General features: G+C 43.5%; 1 protein-coding gene across 31 annotated transcripts in view; it reads left to right on the forward strand.

Annotated features, from left to right (window-relative positions):
- Positions 1-20,498, forward strand: part of RAPGEF2 (Rap guanine nucleotide exchange factor 2) — a 960,874-nt gene that overhangs the window by 904,542 nt on the left and 35,834 nt on the right. For 15 of the 31 annotated variants that reach the window (XM_085641742.1, XM_085641746.1, XM_085641747.1 and 12 more), the window contains one exon: positions 5,988-6,308. In XM_085641742.1, the coding sequence (XP_085497868.1) occupies positions 5,988-6,308 (321 nt within the window). The remainder of the gene's footprint in view (positions 1-5,987; positions 6,309-20,498) is intronic. The other 16 variants (XM_085641743.1, XM_085641745.1, XM_085641749.1 and 13 more) reach the window with 3 other exon arrangements.

Here is a 20,498-nt window from a genome sequence, read left to right on the forward strand (position 1 = left end):
ACTCTAGTTTAGGCACGCCCCATTGTCGATCCTCCTCGTCTCCAAACAACTCATCATTGCTTATCAGGGATTCGAATGTGCTATTAAAATCACCCGCAATGATAATGTTGTTGGTCGACGAGTGTATGTCAATAAGACTATCCAGGGCTTCTAGTACCTCAGACCTCCCTTTCCTCTTCCTCCGAACATATACATTATAAATGTCTACACTACCCAGCTTATCTAAATCTAATCTAATTAGTTGGATATCCTTGTTTTTGGTATCAACAGCTTTAATGCCCAGTTTTAAAGATTGGCGAACCCATATTGCTAGGCCCCCCATTGGTCTGCCCCTAGGGCCTTTTACCGCAGGGACAAAGTAGTTCAAATATCCCTGAATAAAACAGGGTTCACAGGACCAAGTCTCCTAGAATATGCATAGGTCAAATTTATTAACATAACTCATCCACTCCGTAGATTCCATTTTGGAGGTCAACCCAGCAATATTCCATGAGAATAAATTACCCAATGATTCCTGAGTATTAACCATATCATTGTCTGATGTAGGCAGGACGGGATCAACAAGATGCTCGGAGGTATGTTCTACCCCTACTGCGAGTAATACAGTGCTGGACTCATTATGGTGTATATTTGTATTGGTCTGGGACTCCTCAGGTAGTACTGTTATAGACTCATGGTTATTGAGTCAATCAACATCCTCTAGACTTTCTAGCACCTCGAATCTATTTCTCAAAGGAATCACAGGAATATGTTGGGTGTTAGATAAGCCCCCCAAGCCAGAGAGGACAGCTGGCTTTGGTCTTGGGAAAAAATAGGTAAGTTCCCATGTTGTAATAAGGGATCTCCTATACTGCTTGTGCCAATTTAAAATATGAGCAACAGCTCTTGGGTCCCTAAAATTAATTAGGATAACATCCCCATTTATAGTTTTTGGCGTATTACCCAGCCAGGGCAAGCGTCTTACATGCAAAATTTCCCCATTGATATGTGGACGAAGAGGGCGATTTTGGCCTAGCCAGTGGATAACTTTATTTTTTAATTGTTGGTATCCTTCTGCATCATCTGTTTTTATCGTAGGAACCCCTGCAAGCACAACTACCAGAGGAACAGCCTCTGGTGGTAAATTGATAGAAAACGGACCTCGTGATTTAGTCGAGGAATCTGCATTATAACCTGGTTTAACAGGCAATTGACCCCCTTGCTTTGGGGTATTTACTACTACACTATTCCTAGCCGTGGTTGTACAAGATGGTTTAGTATTGGTAGTACTATCTATATGGCTAACCCCTCCCTTGCTTATAGTTGTGATCATTTGAGAGGCTGTCTCACCTGGGGGCAAATTAGGAGAAACTATAACAGAAGCCGAGGCAGTGGAAAGTGTAAGTGAGGGGCCGGCAGAGGTCGTAGTTTGGTCCCTCTTGTTACCCACTAGAGTTTCGACTTTCTCTAGCCTTCTTTCGATATTCTTTAAGCTCTCGACAATTGGCAGCATAAATGTTTTCAGCAATTTATCAATTTTATCCAATAATTCCACAGTAGTTGCATTTTGGATTAAACAAGAGGCAATACTACCAGTGGAAGATGGTTTCACAGTGCAGGGAATAGCACATTTTTCAGAGCAGGCTACAGTGGAATTGCTATTAGAAACGTTATTGCTTTTGTTTTTGCGTAGCTCAGAAACTATCTTCCTCCTTTTCCTGGGCAATGGACCTGACAATGTGGTCTGACTAAGTGTGATGTCGGTAGGGGGTAGCGACTCTGTGACTTGGGTCGATAACTCATTTGGCACAGCCAAGATATTACTTGTGTCAATGGGGGAAGGAATGGGGGAAGGAAGAACAGTTAAGGCCAAATCAGTACTTTGGTCCCTTACAATAGAGGTAACAAAACAAGTTGTAGAGTCATTAATACCCAGGGGTAGCAGGGACTCTTGAGGAGAGCAAACCTCGTTGACCGGGCATGCAGCCTCAGAAAAAGTGGCCGTGGCTAATGACATATTTTTGATATGCTCTATTGAACAACGACGCCTAGCCCTAAGTTCTGCAAGAGCAGCCTCCCGGTCAGAACCAGAGTTAGTTTTCGTAAAATAACTATCAAGGGTACCCTTTTTAAACGGCTCATTCATGGTGCGAAGATATCACTGCTCACCAATTAAAAGCAGAGGGCACAATAGTCTCTGTGTTGCCACCCAGTCAATAGTTACAGTTCTAGTAATGATGACCGCACATACCAGTTCTGCCCATACAGTGTCTCAACAGCAACAAGTCAATAGGGTGGGCCCGACCCGGCCTCCTTCGGCTCCTGAGGGCTACAGAGGGCCCGCCCTTTGCCCGGGCTTAGCCCGGCGCGACCCGCGCGCGATCCCGCGACGCGGGTCCTTGCGGTCTTTTGAATGGTCTCTGGGCGCGGGAACAGCGTCACAGCAAGCAGGGCAGGCTGGGGGATGTAGTCTCCCTCCTCACTGCGGCCGCTAGATGACAGGTTGCGACGGCGGGAGGGAAGACCGAAGGCTGAGACACGCCAGGCAGGTTTGTGTTCCTTTCCGTTTATTTTTTCCCCAAATGGATAGACGAGCACCCGCTCCACCGGCCCTTGCGGTCTTTTGAATGGTCTCTGGGCGCGGGAACAGCTTCACAGCAAGCAAGGCAGGCTGGGGGATGTAGTCTCCCTCCTCACTGCGGCCGCTAGATGACAGGTTGCGACGGCGGGAGGGAAGACCGAAGGCTGAGACACGCCAGGCAGGTTTGTGTTCCTTTCCGTTTATTTTTTCCCCAAATGGATAGACGAGCACTTTTTAGGCCAGAGATGATTTAAAATATGTCTCTCTAACACGAAGAGCTCTCACTCAGCCCATTCCCCTCATTTTGCAATTTACTAATTCATTCATTTATTTTCAAATTCTTTCAGTATGTAGTCGGCGCTTTCCAATGACACAGTGTGTAGCCTGCAAAATCTAGTAAGAAAACAATTCTAAGGGTCTTCTTGGCAGCACTGGCACTATAAAAGTTAGCATTCAAGTGGTTAAAGAGTTTGTTGTCTTTAGTCTGTTCCTGTTGTCTTTTTCACAAGCACTTCTTTTTAAACACATAGCGAGTATATTGATTTCTGCTAGTTGATTAAACTAAGAAGCTGCACAATTACAAGCCACCTTTTCAAGTAAGGGTACATTTAACAATAACTGTTAATGGAGACTTCAAAAGGTTTTGATATACCAGTAAATGAAGGCAAGCAGGAAAGGTTTATCATTATTCAAAAACGAAATGGAGAATGTTCTGAATTCAGAGAGTTACAGCAGCAGGTGGACTGATGAGAACAAACGCACAAACAAAGTAGAAACTGTCATATGACGAATTAGTGAAACAAGGAAGCAAAACAGTTTTTAGTTATGTCACCAAAAATTATGAATTCAGGAGACTGTGATGCTGAAAGAAAAAGCGGGAAATGTGTAAAAGAAAACCAAGGAGAAACCATTTGTAAACCCAAAAACAATGATGAGGAAACAAGAAAGCTGCAGTTACAAAAGAAAGTCTCGCTTAATCTTCCAAACTTAAAATTGAAGAAGCACTGGGACTAGATGGTGTATGCCATAGAATATAGAATACTCTTAGATATGTGGTGGCAGCAGAGTTAGTAGTTCTGTTCCACCTCGTGTTGGCGAAGTGACCTGTGAGCCAGATTAGAGCAAGAAAAAATGTCTTACATGTTTTGCAGCATGAAATCTCCTATAGATTCACATGCTATGCATTATTCCACCATTTATTGATTGGGGCTGTATGTGCTTATATGCAAATTATTTCCCATAGAGGCCGTAGGTGTTGTCAGTAGGACTTGTGCATCAACCACAAGCCCATAATGCCTCTAATGTGATTTCCTCTTAGATTCTTTTTTTCTGTAGTGGGTTTAGAGGTGCATTGAGAGTGCTCTTGAGAAGTTGGCAAATACAAGTCACGGAATCATTATCGAAAACCCATCAGGAGAGTAATGATGCTTGATGGTGGATTGAGCATTCAGGTTTTTCCTTGGTGTCTTCGATATAGTCAGATAACGTTATATACTTTAGGTAGTGTCCCTAAGACCACTCGACTTCATTTTGTAACATGAGCAGGATCTTGAAGTTCAGTACTTCTCTCATAATGATGAACTGCCAGAATGCTTGCTCTGCTTCTCAAGATGTCATACATCCGATCACAGTTATGACTGTGCACTTTTTAAACCAAAAATGCACTGCATAGGGGCAAGATATTGCTTATTCACTGTGCCTCAGCAGACATGACTGTGCAGTCGGGATTGAAGGTGAAGGTGGATTTGGGGAGAGAGAAGAAAACTGCCCCCTCTGTGCAGGGAATTTGTTTTTCTGAAGAAGAAGAAGAGGAGGCGGCTGAGGAGACTCAGGACGAGCACCATTCTGATTAGTACCTAGAAGAAGTTGCCTATCACAATATCAAAGCTTAGATACCTTTTCCGAAGAAGTCAGATCCCAAACTTAAAATGCTACAAAAAAGGCTTTTAGCGTTAAAGTACAAGGTATTCAAACATCTGATAAAAACGCTCATGTCAAAACTTCAAGCAATCAAGAAAGGTTACATAATGATAAACACTAGATGTTGAAGAATTCATCAAAGAGGGTTTTTGACATTTCATGTCCTGCTGGGTCTAAAGAGAAGACGATAGGGAAGGAATTGCCTAAGGGCATCCGCTCAACTTCGGGAGTCTATAAAGAGCTAAAAGGGAAAAACAGGCATTCAGCTTTGGGCAAAAGAAGCACAGAGGCAAAAGACCTTTTGGTGATGAGAAGAAAAAGAGGGAATTTGAGGTTGAAATAGAGAATTTAATGAAAAATATTTTTTGAGGAAGAATCCATTCCTTCACATAAAAAACCAACCACATTGTGAATAAGGAGCCCTTGTAGGGCTGCGGGGGAGGGGTGTGTGGGGGGGAGGCTGATCATCCTCAACAAAATGACTGAGCTAAAATGATTGAACTACAGGTGTTCAACGGAAAAAAAACAATGCTTATGAATTTTCTTAATTTCCGGATGCTGTGCATTGGGTTAGAAAATTTGAGAAATGTAAAATTTGCTTTTTGTGCTCCATTCTGCTTGTTATTGTAATATATATGCTACTAAAAGTATCAAAGAACAGCAGGTGGTCTCGTGATTTGTTAAAGAATCTATTGTAGAGAGTAGTAATGGCACATTTATAAACAATGGAGTAACTCAAAAAGGTAACAGACAGACGTATGCTCCTTCACAGTCCATATGAAATTTCAGGATATGGTTGAAATCATTTTAAATCAATTCACCCTAAAAACCCCCCGTTTTCTTTTTCAGTCCATTGTTGGATATTTTAATGTTTCTTCTGACTTCCTGGGGGTCACAAAGCCCTATCCTTGTTCTATTTCCAGAGCGGTAACAGAAGTTGTTCATGTGGTTGTTAAATAACAAGCATACCTGTTCACATCATGTCTGAACAACACCGAAAAATGAATCTATATTTGTCGCTGGAACTTGTGTGCTGATGAACAGCCATTGTCACATCAAAGGATCCTGCCCCTTTTGGAATAAACAATCCAGACTTGTCCAATCCTCACTTTATGAAACTCAAATATATCATCAGGTTTCTTTACTCAAACATTTTCGTTCAAAATAAGAAATACAGAAATTCCCCCAAATAATAAAGCACCATTGTTTTTAATGCTGGTCTTTCTAGGATGCATTTTTTTTAAAGTTAGCATTGTTGACTAGAAAGTTTCGTTGGTGAAACTTACAACTGTTTTATAAAAAAGGTAGCCATCCGAGGAAATCATCGTAGCATGTTACTTCAGAATATTGACCACACCTCCAGTCAGTTCCACCCTTTCGTATTGTGTTGAAAATGAATGTCAATTCTGTATTTCTGTTTGTCCCCTAAAAATGTAGTCTCCAGGATTGTATTTTCATTCGTCGTTTTGAAGTTTTCCTTTGTTACAATAATTGTCTCTTATGGTAGTGTATTGTGTTACTACAGCAAGGAAAGAGGGGCGTTATCGAGAACCACCGCCGACACCCCCGGGTTATGTAGGAATCCCCATTGCGGACTTTGCTGAAGGACAATCCAGCTCGTCGCGAAAGCCTCCAGATTACAACGAAGCCCTGCAGCGGTCCAGGATGGTGGCAAGGCGATGCAAGGTGGATGGGACTGCGACAACACCACCCTCACACAGTCATCCAGCTAGCAGGCCAGTGAATAAACCTCAGTGGCATAAACCAAACGAGTCTGACCCCCGTCTCTCCCATTATCAGTCACAAGGGTTTTCAACAGAAGATGATGGTAAAAGTTTAATTCTGCTTTCCAAACTTTTAAGTGCACAATTCTGATGAAATTCCCTTGTTGTTAATGGAGTCTAAACATTATTGTAATGGTTAGATGACCAAATCGTATTCCAGGGAAAAATACAGTGAAATAATCATACTACTGAAGTTCTGAATGACACTTCCCTATGCACAGCACACCCTCTTTCCACTCTGTGATCTTCAGAACCTTTTTAAGTTCAAGACTCCATGCAACATTCAATTAAAACCACTCAATTTATAGCGACATAAACGTTAAATTCCTGTAGTTTAATATTTTTAAGAATCACTTACACCATGTAAAGTATCTCCGATTTCGCATGAGTCCAACCTGCAGCCAAAACTTATTTATATATCACCTTTCTCATTGCTAGCAGGTAGAATAACCATTGTTCGATTACTTCACATACTTTTTCCCTATGTTTTCCAATGTCTTCTAAGTTAAAGGTTAAAGAACCACTGTCCATTAAGTGGCGTACCACCCATTACATAAGCCTCATGGATTGGACCTTCCCCTTCATTTCCTTTGTCAGTCTTGAAGTCCATAAATCTTTTCCTCATGGCCTTTGCTTTGCTGTTCTTGATGTTTACAGTTTCGAAAACCTTGTAATTACAACCGCAATAAATGTGTAAATGTACTAATTATCACATAACATTGTTTATTCCTCTAGGTAATTGACATAAATTTGCAGGTTATTTTCATCAGTCTGTACCTGTTAAGTATTTAGCCTGCCAAGCAGTATACAGACATTTCAGTGCATTCAGAAGTCAAGGTTTCTTAGAGACCCTAATATATGTATGTCTAGAAAAAGCCGAGTGACATCCTAGTTGATGCAGTTTTGTTTTTTCCTGCCCTCTAACTGCGAATTGCACAGGATTTTAGGTTATGACATGACTTTATTGATTTTAAAATTTCACCGGTGGCACCTTCCATCGACTCCAGTTCATACTTTCACCCTTCTCTGCACCTTCCCTCTACCTCAAAGGATAGCTGACATTCAGGAGAGGGTTCCGTCCTTTCAAGGAGATATGAAAACTCCTGTTCAACAGGCCATCAGACTCCTATGTCTAATTCATTCAATTTTCCCCCTATTCATGCACACATGATGGTACATGAGGGCCCTGCAGTGGGGCCTCTGCAGACATTTTCTACAATTTGGGGGAGACCTGTCTGGCTCCACCCTGACCTCTTCCAGCGATGCTGTGGAAGTATCTTGATGGGTTAATGAGTTGAACCTGACATTCAGGATGGCCTTCATTCCCCCTCTAACCGTGGCAATGGTAGTGACCGATTCCTCCATCCTATAGTGGGGAGCTCATTTGTAGAATCTGGAGGTCAGAGGACTCTAGCCTCTTCAGGACGAGTCAGGGCCCATCCCACCAGGGCCAAGTCCACCACTTCCACCCTTGACAGAGACGTTCCAATAGCAGAGATCTGTAAAGCAACAACGTGGGTGTCCCTGCAAAATTTTGCCAAGCACTACTGCCTGGACTCTGAAGTATTCAAGGACGGATATTTTGCCCGTTTGGTTCTGCCAGATTTCCTTGTCACCCATCCATCAACCCTCCTCCTTAGACAGGGCATTGCTCAGTAATCTGTTCTACCGGCAAGAAATCTGCAGGTAAACATATTCATCTGAAGACAAAATTACTTAACCTGCAGTAATTATCTTTTTGGTGGGTACTCTGTCTATCTGCTGATTCCTCATTGACGAGCCTCCCTCCCTGTTTGAGGGATGCGTTGTAGGGTGAGTTAATGAGACTCCACTTCTATTTTTAGTACTGCACTAATGTCTGTCAATCTACCTCTTACCTTGGACAAAATGGTAGAAAACTGATATTGTTGCTCTATGGCGGGTGATAATATGCCTTTAATGATGTCCCCTGACACCACTTTCGGCATTGCTCCAAAGTCTCCTACAGCGATGTGAGGTTTGAAGTTTCCGGGTCTGGTTGGATGCCGGGTGTGTTCTATAGGTGAGAAATGTGGAGTAGCGATCAGAAAGAGTTGGCCTAACGGCTAGGGTGGTCAACCTCAAATCTGGGAAACTGGGTTCGAGTCTCGGCAATGACGCTGATCATCCTGTGATTCTGGGCAAATCTCTTAATCTCCCCGTGCCTAACAAAAATGAATGTGTCCTCGTGTAATGCAACTGGTGCTATGTATAGTGCTGTGATGCACATTGGGTCAAGTTCACGCTATATAAAAGTCTGTAACAAAAAGTAATCTTCTATTCTATCCAGAAGTGGTTTGCCATGCTGATGCTACAGTCTGATTCAAGTCAAACATCCAAAAGTGTTCCCTGTCAGTAGTTACCATGCTAGTGAATACCCATGGCAGGTGTCTGTAGCAGTAAGGTATCTGTTAGGTAGTTATCTTTCAACGTATTTCAAGTAGACTGACTCACAAAATACGTACGTACAGCTTAACACAAGTCATCTATCTGATCATGGGAAATTGTAGCATTGCTCTTTATATGCAATCTATTTGACTTCTGATTATTAAATTGTAGCGATGTTCATTGTTTCCTTAAGAATAGGCTTGCTTTTCAACTTCTTGTATACTCTTTTGCATCTCTTCTGGAAGAGAACCTCAATTGCACCTTAATTTGATGAGAAACATTTCAACTGAAAGCAAACGATAAAGATCTGTTTTATATTTTCACAATGTTTTGTGACTGTGCATGAACTTCGACTTAAATGCGTTCTCCAAATCCATTGCTCAATCTTAATGAACGCATATGTGGAAGGAATGTCAGTGATGTTTTACATTAAATAAGTCCATCCATTACGTTAAAGTTGGTGGCTGATTTCCTGTTGTGCTGATAATTGTGGTTGTTCGTGGCCCCACAGTATAAGAAACCTAGATTAGAATGGGTATTTTGAAGAATAATCCAAAATTCACCTGTGGCATTAATGCATGAAAAGTTCTCTGATGCCAACTGTTTTGTGCCCTTGTGCTCAAAGTGGACACAGAGCTACAGGAAAAGAATGTTTGTTAAATTCATCGAGCACAGCCTTAGTATGCAGTCCATCAGACAATACATTCTGTTACCTGTCCCAGCTGCACCCTTTCCTGATTAGCAGGATACCATTTATGAAAGGAAATGAACTGTGCCCATAACACCTCGAACTCCTGCAGTCGAGTAGAGACTTAACCAATTGAGTGCATGCAGGAGAAGGTTACCTAACTTTGTCTGCTCTGAACATAGAAGAGCATTTTACAGAGGCTTCTTTCTAGAAGGCAGAAAGAAGGAAGGTAAACAACTATTCAATGGTCGATAAGTGACCATTGGCTATAAAACAAATGAAGCTCTTTGTAAGACAAAAAACCATTTGCGGGCCTTGATCCACAGGGGTCGTGATATATCTTGCGCATCCTTTTTTAAAATTTTTGCACTTTTATATAGCACAAACTCAGCCGTACAGCAATGGATTGCTTTAAATGGGCATATATTACATTAATCTTACCCTTTGTGTACTTTCATGTACCCATTATTCCCTTATAAAAGCAGCCAGAGGTTCCTGTTAGATGCTCCATTAGCAGTTGAACAGTTTCCACTTCAGAGCAGATGTTGGCTCTCTTGAAATAGATCCCAAACAAACATGATATCTTGCTGATTCCAGGGAGCACTCATTGTTAAGTGTTACTGCAGATTGATTGTGTCACAAACAAGCTTGTGGTTAACGAATGGTTCTTTTCCAGTGATCCCACAAGTGAGCACCCATGAGCATCTCTCTGTGACATACATCTGATTAGCATCATCTAAGCTCCTGCATGATTTCATAAAGTATGAGAAATGTCTGAAACAGCTAAATTGCTTTATGTAATTTCTAAATAGCTTAGTCATTGGTCCTCAAAAAACGTTCCCAGGGTAAAGACCAATTTGCCTGCACCAGAAATCCAGGCCAACAGCTTCAAATCTGTTAACCCTTCCAACTCCAGCTTATCCTGTGCTAGCCATAGCTGTTCGTGCCAAACAAAGACCTTTAAAACAATATTTGGCCCTCCAATTTGGCTTTTCTTCGAAACATAAAAAGAGAATAAAACGGATTGTGCTACCCTCCAGACATACAAGAAGGACCAAGAGGATGGCGTGTCGCCATATGGAGTATGTGTGAGATTCCCCGACGGGTTCATTTACATGAAAGTGTTTGAATGATTTCAGAACAGAATATCCTCCAAATGAAGTGAGGGCTTTTCATGCAGAGATGTACTCTCCTGAGCTTGAGACGCTTCTTGTTCAGACAAAGTGTTGTAGCACATTCTCAATTGTTTCTAAATTGCAAATTTCATTTTCCTGTTCTTAGTAACAGTATTGTCAGTGGCTCATAGGCTTATGAAGATTAATTTACCTGCACCTCAAAACCTGAAAAAGCTACAGAGATTCAGTCCTGGTGGACACGGCAAGTCATCCAGCCTCCACTCTGGGCATGGCCACAGGATAGGACTGGACAGAGAGTACATGCGTAGTGGAGAATAGTGCATAGAGTTTGGTTACAAAAAGCATCATAAATATTATTGCGGCTTTCTTGATTTTTACTTGAGCCATTGGAAGCAGATTGATCAGCCAACAGCATTCCTTTTTTGATAACAGGCAGCAGAAAGTGGCAGCACTGACCATGATTATTGAGTGAAACATAGTACCAAGTACCTGTCTGAGTGCTCGTCTCTATGTGGGGTTGACGAAGCAAGGCACATTGTGACCATAATCACAGTGAGGCAAAAGATTGATTATTTGGGCTGCAGAGCTGATCTGGAATTGGGGTCTCTGGTTGGCCGGTTTGTACACTGTCCAAGTAGGGACCCTTACTTCTATTCAGTGTAAGGAGTATTACACTTCTGAAATAACCCCTGCTCACCCCCTTGGTAGCTTGGCATGAGCAGTCACGCTTATCTCAGAGGCAATGTGTAAAGTATTTGCTCATAACACACAGTGATACAGTGAAAACACTACAAAAGGCCACCACACCAGTTTTAGAAAAATAGGCAATATTTATATAGGTTAAAAAAAAAAAAAGATAAAGTATAGTAATCAGAATAGGAATATTGCAAAAATAGGACTAAGAGCACGCTACATCTAGGTTGTGCTTCGGTTTTCTAATTCATTTAACCGTCACCGCCACTAACGTGCCTGGTTGAGGTGTTGAACTTCTAAGCCTACTTTTGTCGGACGTTGCGTATTTGCTCACGTGTCCGACCGTATTAGCTTGCTAGGGGGTTGCATTGGCTGTGGGTACCGTGAGCACGAGTGGAGGTGTCGTAAAGAAGACCGTGGGGGTACGGCACTGGCTCAAGACAGTTTATGGCTTCGCAACGGACAGGGACGACTTTCGCAGGAGCTGATATAAGTACCTGATCTGGACCAGGAATTGCAACCACATATAGAAAGATGCCATGAGAGATCGGGGAAGCGCCCTGAAGTGAGCCTGCACACCGTGAGGGGAACAGTTGTCTGTGGAGAGTGTTTTCTGTTTTCTCTGCCTCGCCTCACCAGCATTTCCTAAGCCGTGAGGGGAACGGCTCTAGTCCGGCTAAAACTACATCACCCAGAGGACTTTGCGCAGCCAGCGCATTTGTCACAGCTGAGGGGGAGGAGGCCCTTAAAAGATCGAGGCGCCTCCCGCAGCGCGGGAAGCGCGCTGAAGTGAGCCTGCACACCGTGAGGGGAACGGTTGTCTGTGGAGAGTGTTTTCTGTTTTCTCTGCCTCGCCTCACCAGCATTTCCTAAGCCGTGAGGGGAACGGCTCTAGTCCGGCTAAAACTACATCACCCAGAGGGCTTTGCGCAGCCAGCGCATTTGTCACAGCTGAGGGGGAGGAGGCCCGGGCAAAGGGCGGGCCCTCTGTGGCCCTCAGAGGCCTGAAGAGACTGGGCTGGGCCCGAGACCCTGGTTCTGTGAACTGATTTCTCTTATTTAAAGTAACAAGTGAGACTTTAATTCTTTTTAATTATTTGTGTATAGTCGCATTGCAATTCCAACACATATTGTTACTATTTAGGATGTCTAAGGCTAAAAATTATAAAACTGCAACTGGCCATAGTACTATTGACAATTACATGGTAAAAAAAAGTCACTCTGATTAACAGTGAACGCAGGGCATCTCTAGGGAAAGGGCCCCTGCAACAGCACTGGTTGAGACGCTGCCTCTGACAGCGATGGTCGCTGAGGGAGAGGCCAGTGTCAATGGTGCTGCTGGAGAAAACCCGGTCACGCCGATTGTGGTAAGGGCTGAGGTCCATATAGATCAACAAGATATATCCAGTGAGGATTTGGAAGAAGTTCCGCCAGCTATAAGGCCGGTACGCAATTGTAGGCGAACACAGATAAAAGGGGGTGGGAAACAGAAGAAAAAACCTTCTGTTGTAGACTTTGCTGATGTTAATGTCCCACTTAATAATCCCTTTGTGTTTACTGGAAACAAGGTGAATAACTTTAATGCTAATATTGCACAACTGGTTGCCCTTATAAAAAATCTTGAGTCTAAATTAGAATCTAAGGTAGAGGAGGCTATCAGACCTTTAACCATTAAGATAGACACTCTAACAGCTGAGGTGTCCAGGCTTGGCGGCCTGGTATCTTCGTACCAGGCTGCAGTTACTGGATTAAGGGATAAACCTGGGGAAGGCAGACAGGCAGGGTTGGTGTGGGGAATAACTCAGTCAAATCCCATCAATGTGACGGCAGTACCTACCACCGCGAGCGAGTATGGCACCTACATTAGCAACCACACCAGCCACTCAAGTAACAATGGATCCACAGATTCAATCTGACCCTGTATTAAGACAGGGAACAGATAGTAGGTCGCACAGAAGTAAAGGTTATCTTAACCTACCGCCTGACTGTGCGCCATTTGTGGTAGTCCTAATTAATGTCCCACCCTGCGGTACCAATCCTGCCTCACCCTATGACGAGTCTCATGCCTCACTTAAAAACAAAACAGTGTCATGGCTTAACAAAAACTGTGGCTTCCCAATTGCATATTCTGATCAGATTCTGGCAGTCAGGCGGGTGAATTGGGTGGGCCCATCGAAAAAAAATGGGAAGCGGAGACTGCATTGTTGTGAACTTCAAACATCCCCAACATGTGGCCACCGCTCTCTTAAGAGCTTCGTCACTGATATACAATGAGAGCAGTATATGTGTTCGACCTTTGGGGTATTTTTATGCCCATCTTTGTCATAACTCCCCCCAAAAAAGGCTGTTTAGTTCAGTGGCTGAAACTCAGACCCAGGTTATGGATACCCACTTTCAGTATAATATTGTTACTCGGAGGGGACTGGGAAACGTTACCAATACACAGAATAGACCTTACTTCTCGGCCAAACCTAATCCTGGGTTTAACATCAACACACTGAACAGGTACGATCTTCTATCTGGCCTGGACATGTGCGACTGACATGAGATCCCTGTGGGTCAGGGCATCTCAATCTCAGACGAATTGGTGTCTATTCCGAACTCACAGGATAAAAACTATGGTAGCAATGTTGTCTCGTGGAACATTGCGGGGTTGGCTGCAAAAATGACAGACATAAATTGGGTCAACTACATTAAGCAATTTCAAGTTATCTGCCTACAAGAGACTTGGCTGGTTGAATGTGATCTTTTTCTAGAAGGGTACAAGGCCTTCTATGTCCCGGCCACACCATCACTAAGAGGCAGACCTAAGGGTGGGCTGGTGATTTTTGTTTCTATCCTTGTTACCTGTAAAATTAGCAGAATTGATGCAAATGATCCTGGTATGATGGGCTTGGTTTTAAATGGGGTACACTGCCGAGTATGTCTAGTGAATTTTTATAATGCTGCCAATGTCACTTCAGTACCTAACTCCGTATCTGCCTTGCATGCCTTTCTCACTTCCTCTCTAAAGGATTTCAATCATAACCTCATGATTGTGGGGGATCTCAATGTTCACTTGTGTGGAGACCCTCTGCACAAATGCATAAATGATTTAAGTTGTGAGCGTATGGAGGGACTCCACCTGGATCACACAATGGCTGGGGAACTATGCAATGCTCTCCTGGATAACCTGGACCTCTCCCTGGCCATGACGCTCAGGGATCCATTTAAATGTTTTGATACTCCCACCTTTAAGGGGCATGGGAGGGGCACTTTTATTGATCACATGCTGTTGTCAGCAACACTGCTGCCTTTACTGGATTCGTTTGATATTGTTCCAAGCGAATTCAGTGACCATAATCCTTTAACAATCTGTTTGAAGGGACCCTGGTTTTCTAAGGAAAGACTGATATGTAACTCCGGGAGGCTGGGCACTACAGATGGAAGGCGGCGACTTAAATGGTCAATGGTGACTCCAGATTTATTGTATAAAAACATTGTAGACACATGTACTGAGGATATTGTGAACTGCACTCAGGTGGGGGCAGACCCTCGACGGGTTCTTACTGCTTATCAAAATCTGTCGGAGAAGGTGTCAGAACTGATGTTGGTCCCAGTAAAGACGAGTGTGGGAAAATGTGGGCCAAGATGGTTCAATCATGATTGCTCCAAAGCTGCTCGTAACCTTAGGCTAGCACTGGCAGCTATTCCGAGAGTGCAGGAAAATGTCAAACTGTGTCGCAGGGAATATAAGTCCATTCTAAAATCCCATAAGGAGTCGCTAAGAGTAGAAGCGTGGAATGAGTTACTTGATCCCTCTACCTTAAAATCCAGCACCAGATTTTGGACAATAATTAAAAAACCATTCCTGGTAGAAGACCCGGGTAATGGTCTGGATTGCTGTATTACCAAGGAGGAGTGGGAACTTCATTTCAAACAATTATACTCTTCTGGGTTACCTGTCACAAGTGAGAAATTGCTTGATGCTAGGGGAGGTGCTATTAGGTTTACTAATGTTGAAGTTATGGTGGCCATTGAAGGACTCACTGCTAGAAAAGCTCCAGGGCCTGATGGGATCCCCCCAGACTTGTATAAGTCTGATCCACACTTTTGGGCGCCCATCCTGGCTGCAGTATTTAATGCAGCTGCCAAAGTGGGCTGTCCTATCTTCTGGGGACTATCAACGATTGTTCCAGTTTTTAAAAAAGGAGATAAGGGCAGTCCTCACTGCTACCGGCCAATTTCACTAATTGACTCCATGGTCAAAATTATGGGGAGAATTCTACTACAGAGAATAACATGCTGGGCGATCGAAAATAACATCATGTCGATTTCTCAGTATGGTTTCTGTGGGGGGCGCTCCACCATAACCTAGTGCCTTAACCTATTTCTTGTATTGAGCAAATATACCACTGTACAGAGGGGAACTGTCCATCTTGCCTTCATAGACCTTTCTTCAGCCTTCGACTGTGTCAACAGGGGGGGGCTGTGGAGGTCCATGAGGGAGAAAGGTGTGGATCCAGGGATAGTTGACTTTTTGGTGGATATGCACAGTAATACCAGTGCTAACGTCAGATATTCTGCAAACGGGGACACCACTGGTAACTTCGATATAAAGAAGGGAGTGCGTCAGGGTTGCATTCTTGCCCCCTTCCTTTTTAATTTGTATATTAATGATTTAGATGATTATCTACAGAATGTACAGGCAGATTGCCCCAGAGTCGGCAGGCGGGGTATTCCAGTTCTTTTATACGCAGATGATGCGGTTTTAATTTCAAGAACGGAGAAGGGACTCCAGGCGCTTTTAAATGCTTTTATCATTTTTATGTCTGACCGAAATCTATTGGTCAACAACTCTAAATCATATATAATGCATATTGGCCATAAACCCCAAAAGAATTGTATCTTTAAATTGGATGATGTCCCAATACCAGTCACAGAAACATTCTCATATCTTGGTGTCCTGTTTGATACCAAGCTTAACTGGGGCCCACATTTGGCCAAAAAGAAAGGTGAACTGATAAGGGCTAATGCTTCTGTTTTTAACTTTGCGACAAAACTGGGTAAGAAGCCAATCAACGCAATGATTAAGCTGTACAATGCTAAATCTGTTGCTACAGCTGCATATGGCAGCGAACTTTGGGGATATGTGGCTGGAGAACAGTTGCAGGTTGCCGAAAACAATTTCCTAAAACGTCTACTTTGTGTCCCCACCAGTACACCCGACCTGACAGTACATGAAGAACTGGGAATCCAGTATCTAAGTGATATTTTTTCCTTAAGGCCTTTGATTTGTTGGGTGAAACTGTGGATAAATCAGGACATACCTCTTACCCATTTGATTGTAAGAGATCTTATATCTCAGGACAAACATATGTGTGTCCCCTGGTTAAAATATCTGAAAACCTGCTTTTCCAGGCTTGGCCGCCTGAATCTGTTTGAAAATCCTAGCGGAATTGTAAAGGGGGATATAACAGCAATCAAACAAGCCTTTTATAAGGATAAGTTGGCTCAAAGGGAAAGTGAGGAGCTTTTGAAACCAAGAATTAGGAAATATGTGATGTTAAAAACTTGTGAAAGCATGGAGCCATATTTAATGAGTAATTTCACCTCTCATGAGAAATTCTTGTTGACTAGGTTTAGATTTGACATCTTCCATCATCTTTTAATACGACCGAAGTCAGACATTTTTAACGAGGTTGCAGCACCCTGTGGCTGCGACGGGAAGTCTCCTCAGGATATGCTGCATTTTATGTTTTTATGTAGTTTTTATGAATATCCCCGCAAACGTTATCTTGTTGCACTCTTAAGGAAACTTAATTTTAACCAAATCAAACCTGCCTTTTTTTATTTGCAGCTTTTGTACAGTGATCGCGTCTTACAGGTTAAAGAATGTTTAAAATTAACTGTCAAATTAAGGAATTGCCTAGACCAATGATGTTGTACTTACTATCTGTACTTTACCATGTATCTGGATCAAGTTATTGGCAATGGGCTACGTGTAATATGATTTTTTGTATGTGACTATGAACTATTGTAATAGTATGAATGTTTTTTTAATCGTATTGTTTACATGTGTACTTTTATGGTGTGAAATATAACCGAATAAAGTCTCAATTGAATTGAATTGACCTAAAATATAGGTTCGAGGCATATGAGCTGCAGATTGTACACTTTTGCATAGATCGCCATCTAGTGTTGGGCTCGGATGCTTGCACCTTGTTGTCTTGAAAGTAGTCTTTTGTGGTCATGAGATAGGTGACTCCTCCCTTGTACGATAGTGCGCATGGGCATCGACTCCATCTTCAGATTGTTTTTTTCCGCCATCGGGTTTGGATGTAATTTGCTGCGCTCTGGGTCGACGTCGTTCGATTCCCTTTCAACGCGCAAAAAACTCCCACCGCTCGACGGTATTGTCACGATCACGAATCCCTCTCCACGCGCATCCGGTTTCGAAGACATTCTCGAGTCCAGTCATTGACGTAGGCTCTGGGCCGATCGGCGCCATCAACTAGCTTATGGAAAGGACTCCATTCAAGAAATACAATTCTGTAGGGCTAAATTCCCATACACAGATCTCCACAGTCAAAACTGCCAGGCCTGTGACTCTTTCAGGTCCAAAAAGACTATACGTGATCGCCGGACCCGACGACACGAAATGTCCAGGTCAACCGTTCCGGCGCCGGAGAACATCTTCGAGGCAGGCTCCGATTATCCAGACACAGGAGATGAACATGCCAACATCTCCGAAGCAGACTAATCGGAATCAGACGACCGGATGATTACTCCAGGTCAACGGCGTGTGAGTACTGACGTCGATGCCCCTGCCCCTAAAAAACAAAGGGCTCCGGTCACACCCTCACCTTCGGGTTCGGGTCGGCACCGAGATAAGTCTTCAGAAGCCCCGTCTCCGAAGCATCCAACCTTCAGGCAGCTCGGGATTGAGCCAGCCACTACATGATACCCACAAACCATCGTCGGCACTGGAGTATAAGCCTAAGGTCCAGCCCACAATAGAATCTTCGGCACAGAAACCCAAGGTCGACTCGTCGGCGCCGAAGCACAAACCTTCGGAACCCAAAATACAGGCTAAGCCGTCGGGGTCGAAAACTCCACCACGGCAAAAGGAGACAAAAACACCTCCTAAAGCTAAAGTGGACAAGTCGAAACACCACTCGGAGCCGAAGTCTTCGGCACCAAAAAAAGACAGTGGATCCAAATAACTTTTTCATCCAGATACACCAGATCCTAAACAAAGAACACTTCAAATTGACCCCATTACTGGACAGGTAATTTCTATTCCACTTAACAAAAGGAAGTTGGACACCTCAGGGACACCTGATATACCCTCCAAGAAGAATGAATCTCACCTATGAGGCCTTTCTCTCCACTTCTACAGCCTTTAAACACTGTACCCTCTCCAGCACACTCTCCAGTGCCTACTTTTTCACCACAAGGGAACGATGATGACATGGGAGGTGATGATGACGACACACACTCACCACATAATACAGATACTGTTGATGATATCCACAGTATCACACCTAGGTACCCTTGGGACGATTACAATGTCTCAGATGTGCCCCAGCCAGATTCATACTCCTCCAGACCATGCCCCCCCCCCCCAGAAGATAGTATAGAATTTGCTCAAATAATAAATAGAGCTGCACAATACCAAGGGGTCCAACTACATTCAGACCCCCAGGAAGAGGACTTTTTACTGGAGACATTCGCTTAGCCTCAAAAGTCAACAGACACACTCCCTATGCTGAAAGGGATGATCAAACATGCCCCAGACATTTTCAAAGACCCAGTTAGGGCTAAGGATATTAACCCTAGAATAGAGAAAAAGTATAAGCCAGCTCACAGTGACCCAGCTTACATTAAAGGCCAGCTCCCTCTGGATTCTTTGGCTGTAGCAAATGCCCCCAAACGACAGGGGAGGCCCCTCCATCAGAGAAAGAGTCTAAGTTACTCGATGCATCAGGCGAAAGGGTTGCATCTCTAGCAGCACATTTTTGGCATATTGCCAATTCACAAGCTTTACAGGGCCCACTATGATGAGCTCGAAAAACTCATTCAACACCTTTCAGACGCGTATCAAACCAAGGCAAACGGCCTTATACAGGAGGGAAAGTTAATTACTAATACCTCAATAAAATGTGCACTTGATACAGCAGATACAGCATCCCGCACAATAAACACAAGTGTGTTACTGTGTAGACATGCATTGTTACGCATCTCTGGTTTTAAGCAGGAAGTGCAGTCTACCATCCTCAACCAACCCATAGATCAGGAATACTTGTTTGGGCCCACTGTGGACACATCTTTAGAAAAGATGAAAAAGGACACAAACAGCCCAATCCATGGGGGCTCTACAGACTACAGCTACTAGAGGTTCCTTTTGTCGCTCCTTTTATAGGGGCGCTTCAAAATCCATTGGCACGGACACCGGCTCTTCCAATTACAAAAATCCCACCCACACCTCCCCTAACAGAGGTTATTCTAGAGGGAATTACAGAGGCAATAACGGGAGAGGACATGGTTCGAACACTCGCAACTCCCCCACCACAAAACAGTGACTTCCCTCCACTTCCCCCAGACCATTCCACTCCAGTCAGGGGAAGACTATCCTAGTTCCTACCTATGTGGAACTCCATCACCACAGACTGTGGGTAAGACAAATTATCCAGTATGGTTACTGCCTGGAACGTACTGCTACTCCCCCCAACATACCACCCAAACAGCGTCCCATGTCCATGGAACATCTAACGCTTCTCAAACAAGAGGTTCTCTCAATGCTTCAAAAACATGCAATAGAATCAGTTCCCCCAGAGCATCAAGGAACAGGGGTGTATTCACTGTACTTTCTAATACTCAAAAAGGACGGCTCCCTCAGACCAATATTGGACCTCAGACCCCTACATTTCTACATTCAGTCAGATAATTTTCATATGATACCTCTTCAACAAGTCCTTCCACTGCTTCAACAAGGCGACTTCCTTGCCACATTAGATCTCAAGGACGCCTACTTCCATATTCCCATACACCCTGCTCACAGAAAATATCTAAGGTTCACAGTCGACGGCCAACACTATCAGTTCAAGGCCCTGCCATTTGGAGTAACAACAGCACCCAGGGTCTTCACAAAGTGTCGGCGGTAGTAGCCGCGCACTTGCGAAGACAACACATTCATGTGTTCCCGTACCTGGAAGACTGGTTAATAAAAGCCAAGTCACACAGACAGTGTATACAGCACACCTACCAAACAATTCAGTTACTACACAATTTGGGGTTCACAATAAACTACACCAAATCCCACCTGCAGC

The sequence above is a fragment of the Triturus cristatus genome, chromosome 2_2, assembly GCF_964204655.1.
Source record: "Triturus cristatus chromosome 2_2, aTriCri1.1, whole genome shotgun sequence".
In the NCBI taxonomy this organism is placed as follows: Eukaryota; Metazoa; Chordata; class Amphibia; order Caudata; family Salamandridae; genus Triturus; species Triturus cristatus.